The 22,655-nt window shown below is 38.7% G+C and overlaps 2 protein-coding genes across 2 annotated transcripts; both read left to right on the top strand.

Annotated features, from left to right (window-relative positions):
• Positions 1-1,946: 1,946 nt before the first annotated feature.
• LOC308682643 (uncharacterized protein) lies at positions 1,947-9,705 on the top strand. Its single transcript, XM_081352483.1, has 10 exons — positions 1,947-2,109; positions 2,709-3,008; positions 4,461-4,791; positions 5,177-5,289; positions 5,359-5,417; positions 8,659-8,730; positions 8,828-8,896; positions 9,017-9,091; positions 9,168-9,236; positions 9,431-9,705. Exons 1-10 carry the CDS (start codon positions 2,061-2,063, stop codon positions 9,485-9,487), a joined length of 1,194 nt encoding a protein of 397 aa, XP_081208609.1. The 5' UTR covers positions 1,947-2,060; the 3' UTR covers positions 9,488-9,705.
• Positions 9,706-10,581: 876 nt separating this feature from the next.
• On the top strand, positions 10,582-22,172 carry LOC308682780 (neural cell adhesion molecule 2-like). The gene is made up of 4 exons (XM_081352711.1): positions 10,582-10,644; positions 18,660-18,699; positions 20,244-20,456; positions 20,901-22,172. The coding sequence occupies exons 3-4, from the start codon at positions 20,360-20,362 to the stop codon at positions 21,212-21,214; spliced, it is 411 nt and encodes a 136-aa protein (XP_081208837.1). The 5' UTR covers positions 10,582-10,644; positions 18,660-18,699; positions 20,244-20,359; the 3' UTR covers positions 21,215-22,172.
• Positions 22,173-22,655: the final 483 nt, after the last annotated feature.

Below are 22,655 nucleotides of genomic sequence, written 5' to 3' on the forward strand. Positions count from 1 at the left end.
GAGAAGACCAGCACAACTTCCCTCTCATGACTTTAGAGAGGTTATATGTAGAAGTGAGCAGCTCTTGTTATTGCGCCACCGGTGGCCGTTCAGTGAACTGCAGGAGCTCGTAACACACAGCAGACTCGCGGGATTCAAGATCTCAATATTGTCATGGAGAAGGTCTTTTTCAGTCTTCTCTTAGAAGTCTATGGCCCATGTCTCTGAATGGCTAAATCAATCCTGCTTAAAACTTAATGTTAATAAAACAGTTTCAATGTTCTTTTCTAAATCAAACATTGCAAATAATCAGGCAGATATTTATGTGACAGGGGGAAAAATAAAAGTTGTGTCAGAATTCAAATACTTAGGCATCATAATAGACTCTAAACTAACTTTTAAATCACAGATAAAAAAGGTCTGCAACAGAGTCAAATTTAATATCGCAAATTTCCGGTTCATAAGATCAAGCTTGTCACTTCAGGCAGCTAAAATGTTCATGTACAGTATGGTACTGTCTCATATCACTTACTGTCTTACAACCTGGTCACAGGCAAATAAAACTACACTAAAATCCTTAGAGTCACTTTATAAACAGACAATCAAAATTGTGGATAAAAAAACATTTAGGTATCATCACTGTGCTATTTTACAAAAGCATAAGTTCTTAAGTTGGGAAAATGTCATTAAGTATTCAAACCTCTGTCTGTTTTACAAAATCATCCATGGTCTGTCTTCTCCTCCACTCAGTCAGTTTGTAAACATCAGAAACACCACACAGAGAGTAACACGAGGGTCGGCCCGAGGAGACTGTGTTGTTCCTCTACGGAAAAGTGCTTTTAGTCAGAGTGCCTTTTCAGTCGTAGCAGCGCAGGAGTGGAACTCTCTCCCTCAGAACATCAGGGAACTCACCACATACACTCTGTTTAAAAAACATCTAAAAAACTGGCTCATATTACATCAAACATGTCAGCACTAATAAGAATATGTATCTTCACTCAACCCAACCTGTTGCCACTTGTGTCTCTGTGGTGTTAATGTGTATAATATTAATTCTTTTTTAATTTTTTTATTTATTAACATAATGTCTGTATGTTGGTAAACTTGTATTTATCAACAGGATGTGAGGAGTTATATTTATTCTACTGCTTTTTATATTTGTATTGTTCATTGTAATCTTTTTATTGTGTTTTTTTAGGTAGACAATTTTAAGATCTGTCCAGGGACAACGGATGAAAAATAGCCTTTTGGCTAATTCTGGTGCATTTGCAGAAATGCTAATTAATGTACACTGTCCCTGTCAAATAAATAAATAAATAAATAAATAAATAAATAAATAAATAGAAGTAAAAAGAAGTTATAAATAGCTTTTTAGTGATATACTGTTAACGAACTTAGTGATGCTGCTGAGAGCGACGGTTATATGAATAATACATGTCTTTCATGTAATACATGAAAATTCTTACATAAAGCCCTGCTAAAGCGCATCAGTAGATTATTTTTCAGGCCTAATATTGGATTGAAAGTAGTATGAGGAACTACTAATGTTCTAATGAGTATTTATGGCTATACTGGACATCACTGGAGAGTTATACAGTTAGCAAGTTTTATTTCACTGAAGACATATATATATATATATATATGTATGTATGTATTTAAAAAGATATATCTCCCGTAAAGTTGTAGCTAAGTTTCAACATTGAAACCAGGTCTTATCTGCAACAGATCTGATCATAAAGAGATATTATCTCGTCTTTGATCATATCTGCAGGATGTTCTCTTAAAGGTTATAAACAGCAAGAAAAGAACAACAACAGCGCTCATGCAAATCATCTCATATATAACATGAATATGCTCTTGCATTATAAAGTTTTTCTCCACTTGGCATTGAGTGTTAAAATATGAACTATTATGATGTGCATTGTGAGGAGAAAGTGTTCAAACGATGTCGAGTGTATAGTGTTTGCACACAGACTGAAGTGTATAACGGCTCACACAAGCTGTGAAAACTATTTCCCCCTATTCTCTAGAGAGAAATAAATATAGTCCTGCTAAGATCGGCTCGTTCTCACTCGGTCAGCATGATGAAGACGACCCTGCTAGTTTTATTCCTCGTCACACACTCTTCAGGTAAAAACTCAGTTATATGCCGTTTTCTGACTGATTTTGTCTCAGGAGAAATTCCTATCCGTCTGTCTGGAATTTTGGGAATGTGTGTTGAAGTCAGTGCTGATATAGTGTGTGTAATAACAAGCTTTTGGACACAATTCATCTATATTTTAGCTGTTGTAAACATACATTTTTTCATATTCATCACCATCAACTTGACAAGAACTAGCAGTGTTAATGTTTAATGGTCATGTTACAAGTATATTTTTATCTACTGTACACAAGATTGTGTTTTCAACTGAAACCAAACAGAAAAGGTGCATCTTAACTAAGAAGAATTATATTATCATAAGTTTAGCATATATTTTATTTTGGTTATTTCATAGATGGATCATTGATTCAACATATATAGCCTATGTTGCGCTCAGAATAACCTCAGACATTAGACACATTTCAGCAGTTATGAGTAACATTATAACATGGATGGGAATATGCGTATATATGCAGATGCACTCATGCACACTGAAACAAGGCGTTGTAAGCCTAAAATTAAATTTTTCACTTCAGCTTTATATAAAATCTTTAGTGTAATAATCATTTTATTATTTTTCTTTGCACAGGAACTCAGTCTATTCTTACAGTCAGTAAAATATCTGTTCAAAAACATCAAACCATCATAATCCCTTGTTTATACGATCAGAAATATGTCAGTAAGCGTAAATATGTGAGTTCTGGAGGTGTTTGGTCCTTCAGTCATGAAGTAAAACACAACAGAATGTCTTTTGAGGATAACCAGACAGAGAAGGTGTTTATGGCCACGCTGAGTAGTGCTGAGGAGAGCGACACCGGCTCATACTGGTGTGCCATCAGCACTTATGGATCCGATCCTCACGCACATCTTTACTTGGAGGTTATTAAAGGTATTTTGAGTATTTTATTTTGTGTATCTAAATCTATCCATGTGTTTCCAATGGCGGCTTGTTTATCCCACAGAATAAAAAAATAGGTAATTGTATTTGTATCTCTCAATAATTTTTTCTCACAATTTCACAATTCTGACTCTTTATACATTAGTCTTGTAATAAATTTGAATTTTATTTTATATCTTGAATTTAATTTGAATTTGTGAATTTATATCTTGCAATTCTAACTTTCATGCAATTGTGACTTTATCTCAAATTTTCTGAATTTCTTGCAATTCTGACTTTCTTGTAATTGCAACATAGTATCTCACAATTCTGACTTTATACAGTATCTCGAAATTCTGACTTTATATCTCGAAATTCTGACTTTATATCTCGCAATTCTGACTTTATATCTCGCAATTCTGACTTTATATCTCGAAATTCTGACTTTATATCTCACAATTCTGACTTTATATCTCGCAATTCTGACTTTATATCTCACAATTCTGACTTTATATCTCACAATTCTGACAATATATCTCGCAATTCTGACTTTATATCTCGAAATTCAGACTTTATATCTTGCAATTCTGACTTTATATCTTGCAATTCAGACTTTATATCTAGCAATTCTGACTTTATATCTCACAATTCTGACTTTATATCTCAAAATTCTGACTTTATATCTCAAAATTCTGACTTTATATCTCGCAATTCTGACTTTATATCTCGCAATTCTGACTTTATATCTCGCAATTCTGACTTTATATCTCGCAATTCTGACTTTATATCTCGCAATTCTGACTTTATATCTCGAAATTCTGACTTTATATCTTGCAATTCTGACTTTATATCTCGAAATTCTGACTTTATATCTAGCAATTCTGACTTTATATCTCGAAATTCTGACTTTATCTCACGAAATTCTGACTTTATCTCACGAAATTTTGACTTTATCTCATGAAATTCTGACTTTATATCTCGCAATTCTGACTTTATATCTCGCAATTCTGACTTTATATCACGCAATTCTGACTTTATCTTGCAATTCTGACTTTATCTTGCAATTGTGACTTTATATCTCGCAATTCAGACTTTATCTTGCAGTTGTGACTTTATCTCAAATTCTGACTTTATATCTCAAAATTCTGACTTTATCTTGCAATTGTGACTTTATATCTCGCAATTCTGACTTTGTATCACGCAATTCTGACTTTATCTTGCAATTGTGACTATATCTCGCAATTCAGACTTTATCTTGCAATTATGACTTTATATCTCGCAATTCAGACTTTATCTTGCAATTGTGACTTTATCTCAAATTCTGACTTTATATCTCAAAATTCTGACTTTATATCTCGCAATTCAGCTTCCACAGTTTTCTTCGTGTCATATTCTAGAATGTACAAATTTAGACATGAATGAAAAGCATGCATGTGTCTCTGACGTTTAGTGTGACCTGTCCAGGTAAAGCCCGGCTCCATGTGTCGAGTCAGAGCGTGTCCGGCTACGAGGGAGGGAACGTGATCGTCGTCTGTCACGGAGCTTCACAGTGGTGTCAGATCGGAGGCTTGTGTATTGGGAGAGATCAAGGAAGCTCGAATCAAACTAATGTCAGTGGTGACGATGAGGCTCTGAATGTGAGCTTGAGCGAGCTGAAGATAGAGGACAGTGGATGGTACTTCTGCTCCGATGGGAAATACCAGATGCCAGTTCATATTAGCGTGAGGAAGGCCCCATATACAAGACGAGTTACTGTTCACTATATAGGCCACACCACAGCATTCAGCCAAGACAAGTAAGAGACACACTGGGGACATTTAATGTAATATTCTACAATAATATTGATCTGTCTGCATTGACACCATTATATGAGAACTGATCTGAGCTGGACGATGACATCACGGTTTTCTCCAGAGCGGCTATATATATATATATATATGAACTAAATTTATAACTTTTTTACAACAAAATTGAAACATCAATGAACTCACTTTAGCTGTAATATGACACTATTTTCTTCAGGAAACAAACTTTGTTGCATTATTTTCCTGATATCTTTGTGAAGCTGCTTTGAAACAGTCTGTATTGTAAAAAGTGCTATATAATTAAAGGTGTCTTGACTTGAGATTAGTCCACATGTGTTCCGTCCTCCTGACACACTCCTGCACCTCTGACTCCAGTTTCAGCTTGATGCCGGGTCTGAAGAGTCTCCTGTGGATGGTCGTTCTGGGAACGGTGCTGCCCGTCATCTTCGTTGTGGTTGTGCTTCTGATCAGAGGACACATCAGAAGAAGTGAGAGAGTCAGATATGTGATCAGAGACAGCAGAATATGTGCACTATTACATGTGTGTGTTTCTGCAGAACGAAGAGCTGGAGCTGCGAATCCGTCTGAAGGCGTGAGCGATCAACAGGAGCCTGACGTAAGTGACCGTTCATCGCCATCATGTTAGTGATGCATGGCTGTTAGAAAAATCACAGATTCTCATCTTCTTCCACTTATCCCGGGCCGGGTCGTGGGGGCAGCAGTCTAAGCTGAGATGCCCAGATTTCCCTCTCCCCTGACACTTCCTCCAGCTCTTCCGGGGGGACACCAAGGCGTTCGGTGACATAATCCCTCCAGCATGTCCTAGGTCTTCCCCGGGGTCTCCTCCCGGTGGGACATGCCCGGAACACCTTCCCGGGAAGGCGTCCAGGAGGCATCTGAAACAGAAGCCCGAGCCACCTCAGCTGACCCCTCTCGATGTGGAGGAGCAGCGGCTCTACTCTGAGCTCCTCCCGAGTGACCGAGCTTCTCACCCTATTTCTAAGGGATCGCCCAGCCACCCTGCAGAGAAAGCTCATTTCGTCCGCCTGTATCCGGGATCTTGTCCTTTCTGTCATGACCCACAGCTCATGACCATAGGTGAGAGTAGGAACGTAGATTGACTGACCGGTACATCGACCGCATTACTGCAGAAGTTGCACCGATCCGTCTGTCAATCTCCCGTTCCATCCTTCCATCACTCGTGAACAAGACCCCAAGATACTTGAACTCCTCCACTTGAGGCAGGAACTCTCCACCAACCTGAAGCGGGCAAACCACCCTTTTCCGACTGAGAACCATGGCCTCGGAATTGGAGGTGCTAATTCTCATCCCAGCCGCTTCACACTCGGCTGCAAACCGTCTTAGCACACGCTGAAGGTCCTGGTCTGATGGAGCCAGAACGACAACATCATCCGCAAAAAGCAGAGACGAAATTGTGTGGTCCCCAAACCTGACACCCTCCGGCCCCTGGCTGCGCCTAGAAATTCTGTCCATAAAAATTCTGAACAGAACCGGCGACAAAGGGCAGCCCTGCCGGAGTCCAACATGCACCGGGAACAAGTCTGACTTACTGCCGGCAATGTGAACCAAGCTCCTGCTCCGGTTGTACAGGGACCGGGCAGCCCTTAGCAAAGGGCCCCGGATCCCATACTCCCAGAGCACCCTCCACAGGATGCCGCAAGGTACACAGTCGAATGCCTTCTCCAAATCCACAGAGCACATGTGGATTGGTTGGGAAATCTCCCATGAACCCTCCAGCACCCATGAGAGGGTATAGAGCTGGTCCAGTGTTTCACGGCCGGGACTAAAACCGCACTGTTCCTCCTGAATCCGAGCCTTCGGCACAGCCTCCGGTCCCCCTTCTTAAAAAGAGGGACCACCACCCCGGTCTGCCAGTCCAAAGGCACTGTCCCCGACCGGGAAACACTGCTCGGGTTCAGATCAGGGGGGCCGTTCCTCCCAATCACGCCCCTCCAGGTGTCACTGTCGCTGCCCACGTGGGCGTTGAAGTCCCCCAGTAGAGCGACGGAGTGGTGAAGAGTCCATCCTCTCTCAATGAGTGTGGTTCCAGAGCCCAAGCCGTGCGTGGAGGTGATCTCTAGTCGCAATCTGTGAACCTCACGCACAATCTCAGGCTCCTTCCCCGCCAGAGAGGTGACGATCCATGTCCCTAGAGCTAGTTTCTGTGTCCAGGGATCGGGTCGTCGGGCCCCCGCCTTTGACTGCCGCCCGATCCACTTTGCACCGGCCCCTTACGGTCCCTCCTGCAGGTGGTGAGCCCACGGGAGGGCGGCCCCACGTCGCTCCTTCGGGCTGAGCCCCGCATACGAGCCCCAACCCCGGGCCTGGCTCCAGGGTGGGGCCCTGGCTGCGCCATGCCGGGCGACGTCACAGTCCTCATTTTAAATTTCTTCATAGAGGGTTAATGAACCGCTCTTAGTCTTACCCGTCACCTAGGACCTGTTTGCCTTGGGAGACCCTACCAGGGGCATATAGCCCCGGACAACATAGCTCCTAGGATCCTTCGGGTACTCAAACCCCTCCACCACGGTCACGTGGCAGTTCAAGGAGGGGAAATCACATATTCTGATCACTGTTAAAAATAAAATTATACATTATTATTATTAATAACAGTGATCAAATCACAGATTCTGTCACTGTTATTAATAATAATAATGTATATACACTCACCTAAAGGATTATTAGGAACACCTGTTCAATTTCTCATCAATGGAATTATCTAATCAACCAATCACATGGCAGTTGCTTCAATGCATTTAGCGGTGTGGTCCTGGTCAAGACAATCTCCTGAACTCCAAACTGAATGTCAGAATGGGAAAGAAAGGTGATTTAAGCAATTTTGAGCGTGGCATGGTTGTTGGTGCCAGACGGGCCGGTCTGAGTATTTCACAATCTGCTCAGTTACTGGGATTTTCACGCACAACCATTTCTAGGGTTTACAAAGAATGGTGTGAAAAGGAAAAAACATCCAGTATGCGGCAGTCCTGTGGGCGAAAATGCCTTGTGGATGCTAGAGGTCAGAGGAGAATGGGCCGACTGATTCAAGCTGATAGAAGAGCAACTTTGACTTAAATAACCACTCGTTACAACCGAGGTATGCAGCAAAGCATTTGTGAAGCCACAACACGCACAACTTTGAGGCGAATGGGCTACAACAGCAGAAGACCCCACCGGGTACCACTGGGAAAAATGTTGCCTGGTCTGATGAGTCTCGATTTCTGTTGAGACATTCAGATGGTAGAGTCAGACTTTGGCGTAAACAGAATGAGAACATGGATCCATCATGCCTTGTTCCCACTGTGCAGGCTGGTGGTGGTGGTGTAATGGTGTGGGGGGGGTTTTCTTGGCACACTTTAGGCCCCTTAGTGCCAATTGGGCATCGTTTAAATGCTACGGCCTAACTGAGCATTGTTTCTGACCATGTCCATCCCTTTATGACCACCATGTACCCATCCTCTGATGGCTACTTCCAGCAGGATAATGCACCATGTCACAAAGCTTGAATCATTTCAAATTGGTTTCTTGAACATGACAATGAGTTCACTGTACTAAAATGGCCCCCACAGTCACCAGATCTCAACCCAATAGAGCATCTTTGGGATGTGGTGGAACGGGAGCTTCGTGCCCTGGATGTGCATCCCACAAATCTCCATCAACTGCAAGATGCTATCCTATCAATATGGGCCAACATTTCTAAAGAATGCTTTCAGCACCTTGTTGAATCAATGCCACGTAGAATTAAGGCAGTTCTGAAGGCGAAAGGGGGTCAAACACAGTATTAGGATGGTGTTCCTAATAATCCTTTAGGTGAGTGTATATATTTCTTTTTTTTACAGGAAAATGGGAGAAACGAGGAGGTTACATGTAATAGTCTCTATGAAAAGAGTGAAATTAAACAAAACATTCAGGTAATTTTTATTAAATTTGTAGCATACCTACTTGCACTTTGAAATGTGTTGTTGTACTTCTTATTATTAATTTACTTATTCATTTTATTTTCAATAGGGCAATGAGAAAATCGAGGTTACATGTGAAAATCTCTATGAAAAGACTGAAATCAAGCAAAACATGCAGGTCATTTTCTATAACATTTGTAGCATTCGTCTGCTTGCTCTTTAAGCTGCTGTTGTTGTTGTTATTATTATTATTATTATTATTATTTATTTATTTATTTCTACATTTTATTTTTAATAGGGAAATGAGAAATACGAGCAGGTTACATGTGACGATATCTATGAAATCATGACTGGAAATAAACAAAATATTCAGGTAATAAACTTGAACTATAAACTGCTGTTGTTATTGTTATTATTATTAATGTATTCATACATTTCATTCTAAACAGGGAAATGAGAAACACAGCAAGGTTGAAGATCTTTATGAAATCATGATTGGATTTAAACAAAACATCCAGGTATTATTTTTATAATATTTGTTGATACAGTAATGAAAGTACAGTAATATACAGTTATATATATATATATATATATATATATATATATATATATATATATATAAATTAATTTACAGTGTATTAATGTGGCTTCATGTAAAAATAACTCTATTTTCTGTTTTGTTTTGTTTTTGTGTTCTCATGTGTTGTTGTAGCTTCCTGAAATGGATAATACAAGCATATATGAATCTATGGTCAGAAAAGTGAAATAGTTATATAAGCAGACGTAATCTTTTTATGATGTTCTTGTCCTTTGTGTTGATCAGAAGTTTTGTTGATTGAGTTATGAAAGCGGATGTGAAGTACAGCAATATGTTCAGTTGCATTCAGCCCTTTCTTTCTGTGATGTGAAAAATAAATAATGTCAAGATTGTTTTTAATCTTTATATTAAGTTCCAGGTCAATTTGAAACACGACAATGTTTTTCTTGAAGTTGTCTTACTGTTCCTCATTGAGTTTCGACACACGTTGAGCTGTTGATGAAAATGTGAACGAAATTTCTATTATTGTGATGTGATTTTATGGTATTTTTATTAATGTGATTTTGCTGGGAACTGAACCCATGATCTTAGCGTTGCGAGAACATGCTCTACTGTTTGAGCACATAAACAAATATAAATGTTTAATTTAAAATAATAAAATAATAAAATATTCACATTTTGTGAACAACAAATAAAAAAATTGTTCAATGCTGTTTTATAAACCATATGTTCTCCTGTTTATTTTTTTTATTATTTTTTTTACTTTTCTTTTCTTTTCTTTTCTTTTCTTTTTTTTTTTTTTTTTGGGTGAATTGTATTGAATCCAATTAGGGTAAATTTCACCTGGAACATAACAATCAAAACTGGGAATTTTAGCATAATTGTAAAGTGTTCAAGAAGAACTAAAAGCATGCAGACATGAGTAAATGCAGATGTTTGATGATCCGGTGAGTTATAGTTCAGAGAGTGTCGTCTACTGTGTTCAAGGCTTCGTTTCCTCAGCGCTTCAGAGTCGGAGGCTGTGTTTTCATGAAGTGGAAAAACTGTGGGTGTAAATAGTGCTTGTTTCTTTCTTTCTTTGTTAAGCCTCGGAAAGACTTTGTAGAGAAAAAGTCATAGTTGGCCTTTCAACAAACTAATCTGTCAGTTTTAATGCTGTTTTTCTTTGGCGGAAATGCATCACACTGGTTTCCAACTGTTATAAATAAATAATTAGTTTTGTCACACTGCCCACAAATATACTCTTGCAACACAGTGGCGAGTGTTGCAGAAAAAGAGGAACTAGAGATGGGAAAGGTTTCACACACATCACCAACAACATCTTCAGAATGAGGCGGCGATGGATCGAGACTGTGTTCTGCTCATCTTCATCCTGACCCGACTCTCAGGTGAGACACACACTCCTCCAGTCTTCATTCTTCAGCCATAGATGAAAAACTATAATTTATAAAGTCAAGAAGATTAAATATGGTACTGGCATAAAGAATATACAGAAGGGTCAAAAAGTCTTAGACTATTCAAAGTATGAGATTCAAAAATGACTTTAAACAGAAGGTTTTTAGGATGGGGGGGGGTCTATTAAAGATTTATTTTGATGCATATTCATGTTAATATAATTTTAAATAAAGTGTGTATTAAGGAACAATTAAAATGGCATAAAAAGCCACAGACTTTTAGATTAATTTAATATTTTAATATATTGTAATATTTATTAAAAAAAAATATATATTTGTATTTCTTAATTGAAATTGATACATTTCTGAAGTCTCTAAGGTTTATTAAAAACAAAAAAAGTGACAGATTCTTGAAATATTATGATGATATTTTTGACAATACCACTGATGCATAATGTTTCCTCTGTGTATGTCTTTTATTTTTATTTTTTTATTTTTTATTTGTGAAGCTTTACATATACTTGATATAATTTAATTCCTGTTGAAGTTCTATTTGTTCTGTCCTTTAATCTGCTTGTTATCTAATACATATTCAATAAATAAAAAATAAATAATAAATAAATGGTATTATGTAACTTGTGTCCTTCTAGCGGTTAAAAAACAAAACTGCATTTTGTGGAAGACCGTTGTTTCGGTTGCGCTTCGACTGTGTGAGAATGAATGAATATGATCCTTCCTCATAATATGAGAGAGAGAGAGAGAGAGAGAGAGAGAGACTTTGACTTTTAACTCCCCTTTATTACAAAATATTCAAGGTTTAACTAAACCTTACATAGATTTAAAAAGTAATTTAAAACACAAACATACAATAATAAATAGCACAAACAACAAGCAAGACAATAGCACAATTAGACATAAATTTGCAAAGCACCATCAAAATCAGATTCACATATGCACTCGTTTACTCCCCAAATGTGATTGAAAGTCTCCAGGTCTTTAACCAAGTTATAGTATGCATATTCCACCTTTAATCTAGTTTTAATTAACCCTTTTAAAATTAACATTGCATCAGTTGACCCAACATTATTTATTTCGCTTTTACGTGAAATCCAAATTCCCATTTTCGCTTGCCCAAACAAAAAAATAAGCAAAACATGGATCTGCTTTCTGTTTCTGCTATACTTTGGTCCATAGATAAATAACATAGGTGAAAACGCATCTCCCAAAACTGTACACCATTCTTCTAATTGAGAAAATAAAGGCACAAGCCTCCCACATTGAAAAAATAAATGAAAGACAGTTTCAGTCATCCCACAAAAAGGACATCCCTCCTGAACCTGGGGATCGAGGTGTGCTCTGTATCTGTTTGTAGCTATTAACCCATGCATAACTCTCCACTGAAGGTCTCCAGACCTTTTCTCAATGGGAGGCTTGTACAAGGCCCTCCAGCAACCCCTCAGGGAAGAGCCTGATCCGAATAGCTCTTGCTATTTAATTTAGAGGTCTTTAGAATCGCATGGAAAGACAGTACGTCACGTTACAAAAAGGCCCTAAAAGAGGCCAGGGCTGAGCACCTCCGCAAACTAATAGAAAATAACCAAAACAATCCTAGGTTTTTATTTAACACCGTGGCTAGACTAACAAATAAACAGACGTCACCTGAACAAAATATTCCGTTACAGTTTAGTAGTAATGATTTCATGAAGTTCTTCACTGAGAAAATAGAAAGCATCAGAACCACAATTGTAAACGTTCAATCCTCAATCGCGCCTTATAAATCAGCCTCAATTATCACCCCGCAAGAACAATTACAGTGCTTTACAACTATAGAACAAAAAGAGTTAAATAAACTTATCACTTCATCTAAAACAACAACATGTTTATTAGATCCTATACCAACTAAACTATTGAAAGAAGTGTTACCTGTAGTGGAAGAGCCTCTCCTCAATATTATTAACTCGTCTTTAACTTTAGGTCATGTTCCAAGAACATTTAAACTGGCAGTTATAAAACCTCTCATTAAGAAACCACAATTAGATCCACATAATCTAGCAAATTATAGACCCATTTCAAATCTTCCTTTTATGTCTAAAATACTAGAAAAAGTTGTGTCCGCTCAACTGGGCTCTTTCTTGCAAGAAAATGACATCTATGAAAAGTTTCAGTCTGGGTTCAGGCCGCATCATAGCACTGAAACTGCGCTCGTTAAAATCACAAATGATTTACTTTTAGCTTCTGACCAAGGCTGTATCTTAATACTAGTTTTACTTGATCTTAGTGCTGCGTTCGATACTATAGATCATACAATACTCTTAGATCGACTACAAAATTATACTGGTGTTCAAGGACAAGCATTAAGCTGGTTCAGATCATACTTATCTGACCGCTACCATTTTGTCTATTTAAATGGAGAAAAATCGATCATAACTCCAGTAAACTATGGAGTGCCGCAGGGATCTGTGTTAGGCCCTCTATTATTCTCAATATATATGATGCCACTTGGAAATATTATAAGGAAATATGGAATTAGTTTCCATTGTTATGCTGATGACACTCAAATCTATATTTCATCACGGCCAGATGAAAACGCTAAATTATCCAAATTGACAGAGTGTGTTAAAGATATAAAAGATTGGATGACGCGCAATTTTCTTTTATTAAATCCAGACAAGACAGAGGTAATACTTATCGGTTCAAAAAAACGCCCACAAAACCTCTCACAATACAACTTTAACATAGTAGGGTGTCCTGTTACTTCATCCTCTACAGTAAAAGACCTGGGTGTTATATTAGGCTGCAACCTGTCTTTTGATAATCATGTTTCATATGTTACAAGAACAGCCTTTTTCCACCTTAGAAATATTGCTAAGCTACGTAATATGCTATCAGTTTCTGATGCAGAAAAGCTAGTTCATGCATTCATGAGCTCGAGACTAGATTACTGTAATGCGTTATTAGCTGGTTGTCCTGCATCCTCAATAAACAAGCTACAGTTAGTCCAAAATGCAGCCGCTAGAGTTCTTACTAGATCAAGAAAATATGATCATATAACACCAATTTTATCATCACTACATTGGTTACCTATAAAGTTCCGTATTAATTACAAGGTATTGCTACTGACTTATAAAGCCCTAAACGGCTTAGCTCCAGTTTATTTAACGGATCTTCTATCGCCCTATAATCCATCGCGCTCTTTAAGATCACTAAATTCGAGGCTTTTGGTCATACCTAGGATATCCAGATCCACCAAAGGAGGGAGAGCATTTTCACATTTAGCTCCAAAACTCTGGAATAGTCTTCCTGATACTGTTCGTTGCTCAGACTCGCTCTCCCAGTTTAAAACTAGATTAAAGACGCATCTCTTCAGCCAGGCATTCATATAATATTTTAATCTTACAGTTAAATCCGGTCTCTACTTCATAAACGCCAGAGGAGAACTGGCCCCCGACTGAGCCTGGGTTCTCCCAAGTTTTTTTTTTCATTAGGTCACTTGATGGAGTTTTTCGGTTCCTTGCCACTGTTGCCTTTGGCTTGCTCAGTTGGGGATATTGGGGATATTTAATTTAATTTAATTTAATTAATCAATCAACAATACTATTGATCAGCATTACCAAACGTGGATGTTTTCCACTAGAAACAAACATTGATGTATTATTTTAATTTAATACTGTGAAGCTGCTTTGATACAATCTGTGTTGTGAAAAGCGCTATATAAATAAACTTGACTTGACTTGACTTGCCATTTTGACTCTTTAACTCCTCCTAAAGAGTGACAGTGTGTGACTTTTACACATGTGACGTACAGTGCTTCTTCTCAGTTTTACTGAAACGGTCCAGTACAGGTGTCTTGAAGGTCAACAAAGACCCCTCCTTTTCTTCAAAAATACCCACAGCCGGAATTATTCTTAGTTCAGGAAAAGTTAAATCCATATCTTCATTAGTTGTTTCCACACTTGATCTAAATTCCGTCGATAGGCTCTCAAGAATTTCATTTAACAGTCTTTGTGTCCGAATTGATCTTATTCCAATCTTGGAGGCTAGCATTTCAGGAGACATCCATCCATCTGAAGTTATTAAATGTATAATCTTTACAACTCCTGCAGCCTTTAGAAGATTCCTCATCGCTGGTGATTTTAAAATCGCTGAGTCCACTATAGTTGTAACGATAACCAGCTGGAGTGCCCTCGAGAGCCACCAGAGGGCGCTCCACAATAGACTATGATCACTTCCTCACAAACTACATTTCCCATAACTCACTGCCCGGACTCATCAGCACTCATCTCATTCACCTGTCTTATCACCTTGTTTCACTCACACCATAAATACCTGGTTTTCACATTCACTCAGGGCGAAGTCTTGTTTTACTGTTACTACATTTCTGAGCGTTATTTACCCGTGTTTGATTCTTGTTTTGCTGACCTTGGACTGTTTCACCGTTTCCTTATCGTTTCTCTGCCTGGCCTGACTTGGATTGTTTATTGGACTCTGATTATTGCTGCCTGGCCTGACCTCTGCCTGTTATTTGGATATTCTCTGTGTTTCCTCCTTTGATCTGTTCGCTATTGATGACCCTGCCTGTACGACTACTCTGTAAATAAACTGCATTTGGATCTTCACCTTCGAGTCTCGGAGCCGTTGCGTAACAATAGTGTTGTGCATTAGGGGTTCCTCCCTTGACCAGAGACCTCCCTCATCCGTGATGTCTCTTGAGATATTAAAAGTCCTCCAGGCTTTGAACACTGAATGGTAAAAGGAAGTTAGTCCAGTCAAATCAACATTTTGAATGTCCAGGAGAAACAAATGTTTATCCAGCCCCATCCCTCCTGCTCTTCTAAGGAGGGCATAAGCTACTCCAGACCAGCTTACATCCACTCCGTAGAGGAATCTTTACTGTCTGTAGTCTGAAAGTCTTAATTCTGCTTTTTATATCCACTAGTCCTTGTCCACCTTCTTGTCTGGGCAGAAACAATGTTGATGCTTTTGTCCAGTGGTTACCTGACCAAAAAAGTCTGTTAAGCGTTTTTGGATTTTTTTCAACCAAATCTTCAGGAGGTTCCAGAATGTTCATTTTGTGCCATAGCGTTGAGGCTACAAGGTTGTTGCAGACCAGGGCTCTTCCCCTATAGGATAACTGTGGTAGCAGCCAATGCCAGCAAGACAACCGAGCACACACCTTCTCCACCAGGCCCTCCCAATTCTGTCTCTTGTAATCCTCCCGTCCTAAAAACACCCCCAAATATTTTAACCCAGATTTTCCACATTTTAAATTACCTGGGAGAGCTGGAGTATTGTGGTCTAAACCACACCACAGTGCATCCCTTTTTGCCCAGTTTACTTTTGCAGATGAGGTTTTACCATAACTTAATAAAATCTCTTTTAAAACCTGAACATCTTTAACATCCCTTAAAACAACAATAATATCATCCGCATGAGCTGAAACTTTTACATAATAATTAAAAATAGCACCTTGTACCTTCAAACCCATTAAACTCTCTCTTAGTTTACATAGAAGAGGTTCTATAGCTAAGCTATAAAGCTGACCAGAAAGTGGGCATCCTTGTCTGATACCCCTCTGTACCTTGACAGGGACACTCAGGCCTCCTGCAATCTTTACCATACATGTTGCATTATTGTACAACAACTTTATCATTTTTCTAAATTTCTCTCCAAACCCAAAAGCTTCTAATACTTTAAAAAGATATTGATGATCAACACGATCAAAAGCTTTCTCCTGATCAAGTGACAGTATTCCTACACTCACCTAAAGGATTATTAGGAACACCATCCTAATACTGTGTTTGACCCCTTTCGCCTTCAGAACTGCCTTAATTCAACGTGGCATTGATTCAACAAGGTGCTGAAAGTATTCTTTAGAAATGTTGGCCCATATTGATAGGATAGCATCTTGCAGTTGGGCCATTTTAGTACAGTGAACTCATTGTCATGTTCAAGAAACCAATTTGAAATGATTCGAGCTTTGTGACATGGTGCATTATCCTGCTGGAAGTAGCCATCAGAGGATGGGTACATGGTGGTCATAAAGGGATGGACATGGTCAGAAACAATGCTCAGGTAGGCCGTGGCATTTAAACGATGCCCAATTGGCACTAAGGGGCCTAAAGTGTGCCAAGAAAACATCCCCCACACCATTACACCACCACCACCAGCCTGCACAGTGGTAACAAGGCATGATGGATCCATGTTCTCATTCTGTTTACGCCAAAGTCTGACTCTACCATCTGAATGTCTCAACAGAAATCGAGACTCATCAGACCAGGCAACATTTTTCCCAGTGGTACCCGGTGGGGTCTTCTGCTGTTGTAGCCCATCCGCCTCAAGGTTGTGCGTGTTGTGGCTTCACAAATGCTTTGCTGCATACCTCGGTTGTAACGAGTGGTTATTTCAGTCAAAGTTGCTCTTCTATCAGCTTGAATCAGTCGGCCCATTCTCCTCTGACCTCTAGCATCAACAAGGCATTTTCGCCCACAGGACTGCCGCATACTGGATGGTTTTCCCTTTTCACACCATTACAATGGTTGTGCGTGAAAATCCCAGTAACTGAGCAGATTGTGAAATACTCAGACCGGCCCGTCTGGCACCAACAACCATGCCACGCTCAAAATTGCTTAAATCACCTTTCTTTCCCATTCTGACATTCAGTTTGGAGTTCAGGAGATTGTCTTGACCAGGACCACACCCCTAAATGCATTGAAGCAACTGCCATGTGATTAGATAATTGCATTAATGAGAAATTGAACAGTAGGGGTGGGCGGATCGATCCTGAAGTATCGATACTATCGATACTGACGTGGTATCGAAAAGGATCGATCCTCACATAAAAATATCGATCCAAATGTGTGTTTTTTTACCAGTAATTTTTTATTAATTTAGCGCACAATTCAGTGCGTAAAATAAGCTTCTAAGTGGAAAAATAAGCGAATGTTAGCGGATAATTGTGTAGGATAGAACTTTTTCTCCTAGTCATCTGGATACAAGACGAAACCAATCAATCACAGAGAGCGTTCGATGCTGGTGCTTCGCTGAACTCACAGGCCCAGTGCGTTTGGGAAACGAAGCCTTGCTTAGATGACAGAGAAACAATCGGGAGTTATTTCGCAATAAACAAACCAAAAGTGTACATAACGGTTCAAAACGTTGACATCAGTAAGATTTTTTTTAATGAAATTAATATTTTTATTCAACAAGGATTGATGCATTAAATTGATCAAAAGTGACAGTCAAGGGTTTTACACTGTTAAAAAAAAATCTACTTCATATAAATGCTGTTCTTTCAACTTTGTTCATCAAATAATTCTGCATAAAATGTATCATGGTTTCCACAAAAATATGAAACTGTTTTCAACATTGATAATAATAAGAAATGTTTCCTGAGCTGTAGGCTAAATCAGCATATTAAAATGAATTATCATCATGACTGGAGTAATGATGCCGAAAATTCAGCTTTGATCACATGAATAAATTACAGTTTACTATGACATAGAAAACAGATAGCTTATGTTAAATTGTAATATTACAGTTTTACTGTATTTTTGATCAAATAAATGCAGAAGAGTATTAAAAATCTTACAGACCCCAAACTTTTGAACAGTAGGCTAGTAGTAGGCTAGTAGTAGGCTAGTACTATAATTAGGGTAGTTTTGTAAAAGTCACTGACTACTTACAGGCGAGTTGAGAGCACAAATCACAAAATATTTAGTAGTCATGGAAACGTATTCAGATTTAGCATATTAATGATGCATTCACCTCATAAATCATGACACACTGCTCTAGCACAGGAAAGTGCATACAAGTTCAAGTGCATGCTTTTAAAATGAAAAAGTATTGGTATCGGATCGATACCGAAATTTGCAGTATCACCCACCACTATTGAACAGGTGTTCCTAATAATCCTTTAGGTGAGTGTATGTTGAAATAAATCAAAATAGCAAAAAAAGCCACAGAGTTTTGGATTATTTGAATATTTGAATATATAATTTCTCTTTCGTCAGGTGCTCAGGACGTCAGGAACGTCTCAATTCAGAGCGGACAGTCTATCATAATCAGAGCCGGATTAACGCAAAGGCAAACTAGGCACGTGCCTAGGGCCCGATTGGCGGGATGGGGCCCAGACAGAGAAAAAAAAAAAAAAAAAAAAAAAAGTACAAATGTCCTATCTACAATTTATTTCAATATTTATTAATTAACTAAAAATAGTGACGATGTTTATCTTAATCATAGACTGTTACATTACTGCAGTTAAACCAATTAATGTGTCCGTTACAAAGCGGGTGCCGGCTTCTGAAAGTATGTGTAACGAACGCATCCATCAGGTGCGCGAGGCAAAAGCCTAATAAGCAAACAAAGAAGCACAGCTCATAATGCAGGTGTGTGAGTTGTCGTCATCTATTTTGGAGTGATTGCAATGTATTCTAAATATAAACTTGTACTGTAGATCAGCGTCATTTCTGGAAAAATCATTCACCGCTTTATTACGAGTTTAAAAGAGCGCGAGCGTCATTAACGTGCCCAGACGCGACGCTTTGAATTTGCGCGTACAATGAATAACATCGCGTCGGGAGCTGACTAGTAAAAAAGCTATAAAATTAAAAGACAAGACGTCTGTATTCTAAGTTAAAAAGCCAATACACTACAACATTTTTAAATGTTTCAAATAGTCTAAAGGATCTCATATCTATGGGTCTATCTTCTAAATTCTGCTGATGATTAGATTCCTGACATTACGCCAATAATATCACTTTATATATTTTTTTCTGCTCAGTAGCGATCGTGTCTTTCTCTTCCACTTGATTTGTGTATAGCATATTTAAGGTGGCAATGCAATATAAAAGCACTTATGCTCATCTACTGAAGTGTGATTCTGGAACTGTGAATAAATTGAATAAAACAGCAAAAAAACAACAACAACAATAACATCTTCATTAAACAAAAAAGAGATTATCTTAGATAAAGTTTGATTAATATGTACATAGAGTACCGGTAAAAGTCTGGACCCATTACTATTTTTAATGTTTTTGAAAGAAGTTTATTATTATGCTCTACAAGCCAGCATTTATTTGATAAAAAAAACAGAAAAAAAAACAGGAATATTCAGCAAGGATGTGTTAAATATATAAAAAGTGATAGTGAAGACTTTTTTAAAACAACTTTTTAATAATCAAAAATCCTGAAAAAAAGTATCACAGGTTATAAAATAAATATTAAGCACCATTTCTAACATTTGATAATAAATCAGAATGATCACGTGGCACTAAATTCAGCTTTGCATCACAGAAATATAAAGTATAGTAAAATAGAAAACCATTATTTTAAATTTTAATAATATTTCACTATATTATTTTTCTGTATTTTTGATCAAATAAATCCAGGCTTGATGAGCATAAGAGACTTCTTTCAAAAACATTAAAAATAGTAATGTGTCCAAACTTATGTACTGTGTAAGTAAAAATATACTGATTTTAAAATTAAATGTTGTATAAATAAAAAGGTTAGGAATCATATTTGTTTCAAGTGTTTTTTTATTGGGGGTGGGGGGCCTCCAACATGAGTTTTGCCTAGGGCCTCCTAATGTCTAGAACCGGCTCTGATCATAATTCCTTGTTCATATAAACTGTGGAGTGATCGCGTCACGTCTTCAGATTGGAAAGTTCCAGTGATCTCTGGAGACTCCCGGAACATCCTAACGGTCCACATGGATGATGTCCGGGAGTCGGCTCGGTTCTCCTGTCCTGCTCGCATTCCTCCTGGAGCTGATGAACGGGAACACTTCTCCCTGGAGGTCACACCAGGTGAGACTCCCCGACACACACACACACACACACACACACACACACACACATACACACACATACACACACACACTCACTATCACACACACACTCCCACACACACACACACACACACACACACACTCACTAACACACACATACACACACACACTCACTAACACACACACTCACTCACACACACTCACACACACACCTTACTTTATTTCTCTGAACATCGGGGACAGGAGAGCTGTCAGTCAGTACATGTGAAACTAGTGTTACTTATTTGAAAAAGTAATGCTTTACTTTACTAGTTACTTAAAGATTAGTTAAAAAGTAATCTGATTACGTAGACTAAATGAAATAACTTGTAATGAGTTCCACACAACACTGAAAATGAGTATAAATAACATTATTATTGGCACTGGCACGCATCTGCTGAGTGAAGACTGATGTGTCCTCCAGACCCGAGGCTGTCTGTGGAGCGTCAGAGCGAGAGCGGGTCTGAGAACGGCAGTGTCACCGTCTCCTGCTTTCACCGCGGGGAAACTGCAGTCACGTGGTGTAAGTTTGCCGACCGCTGCGTGACGGGGCCGTCCGATACTTTAGACGGAGCCTCGGTCGAGATCAGACATGAAGAGAACCGCATGACTGTGAAGATGAGCAAACTGAGCATGAAGAACACGGGCTGGTACCTGTGCTCCACACCCCAGCTGCAGATGCCGGTTCACATCACTGTACATAACCATACAGAGGAGATCACCGCCCGCAAGAGGTGAGAACATACACACACACACACACACACACACATCCTCTCCGTCTTCTGCTTCAAACTCACATCATCCCTGTCATCAGAAATACTGTCTTCAATGTTAAGATTTCAATAAATTAACACACATTCACACTGATTTTTTTAGTGTAGTATTCTATTTAAAGGGGACCTATTATGCAAAATTCACTTTTGCATGCTGTTTGGACATAAATGTGTGTTGGCAGTGTGTGTACACAACCACCCAATAGTGATAAAAATCCACTCACTCCTTTTTTATTAATCCCCATAACTCATTAGCAGTGTCTCCCAACGACCTGTCTTCAGAATGCGGCTTTAGTGACGTCACTACAGCACAGGCCCCGCCCACGAGTGTTGACAGACACTGCGGTTTTAGCATAGCCCCGCCCTGATCGAGTTCACAGCGAGCATTGCTGCACTGATGAGAATGTCTCCCAAGCGTTGTAGGTGTTGTGTGGCTGGATGTATTAATCCACATAACTCTCTCTATTTACTCCCGCTGAAGACGAGGTGGAATTATTTGTTTTTAAAGAAAATGCTCCCTCAACTCTACCGAAATTCATTTATGTACTTGCACACTTATACTTGTTTATTTACTCTTACGGTGATTTTCTGGAGTAAAACTGACGCTTCATCTTTTGTGTGATGTACAATAAACTTTATTAAACTCATCAGTATATGTTTGATCATCACTCGGACCTGGTCCGAAACAGCAGACTTGTAGGCTATTAATAGTGGATACATACAAGCAGATGACAAATACGTTATAACCGTAATTAAACTATTAAACTATACCTGTTTCATCTCTATACAGCACTCTGACTCTGTAGGCATTATTGTCCGACTCCGGGTCGAAATGAACACCGTTACTGAGAGTTTCTGATATTACCATCCATAGGCGCAGATTTATATTTTCCTCCGTGGGTGCTCATGGGAGCACGCCCTTTAAAAAAAAAAAAAAAAATTGCATTTCAGAACCTTAGGAAATGGACAGCGGCCGACACGAACACTACACACACCTATTTACTTGATAATAAAGCCGTAAAGTAGGCTATCTTTCAACTCAGGACAGCGCCACTTCTCACAAATACAGACAGGATTGGAGATGAAAAGTTTAACTGACACGTAACCGTAAGCCTTTCACAACATTGTTTTCTTCAGTTTTCACTAGCTATTATTTTCTTCAACTCCTCAGCATCCATCTCGACTGCAAGCAGATCGCGCGCGCGGTTATGATTATGATGACTTTTTAAAAGTGAAAGTAGGCAGCCTATAGAGACTCCTGGGAGGGCGTGGGCTCAAGGCTCAAATAAAATGATGTGGATTTTAAATTATTTTATTAACTTGAAATACAGGCATATTTTTGTACTTGTGTTCCTAAAAATGTGCATATATTTTTACGTTTGCACGTGATTGTTTTAAACCCGTGT

The sequence above is a fragment of the Scardinius erythrophthalmus genome, assembly GCF_964197995.2.
Source record: "Scardinius erythrophthalmus genome assembly, chromosome: 22".
Lineage (NCBI taxonomy): Eukaryota > Metazoa > Chordata > Actinopteri > Cypriniformes > Leuciscidae > Scardinius > Scardinius erythrophthalmus.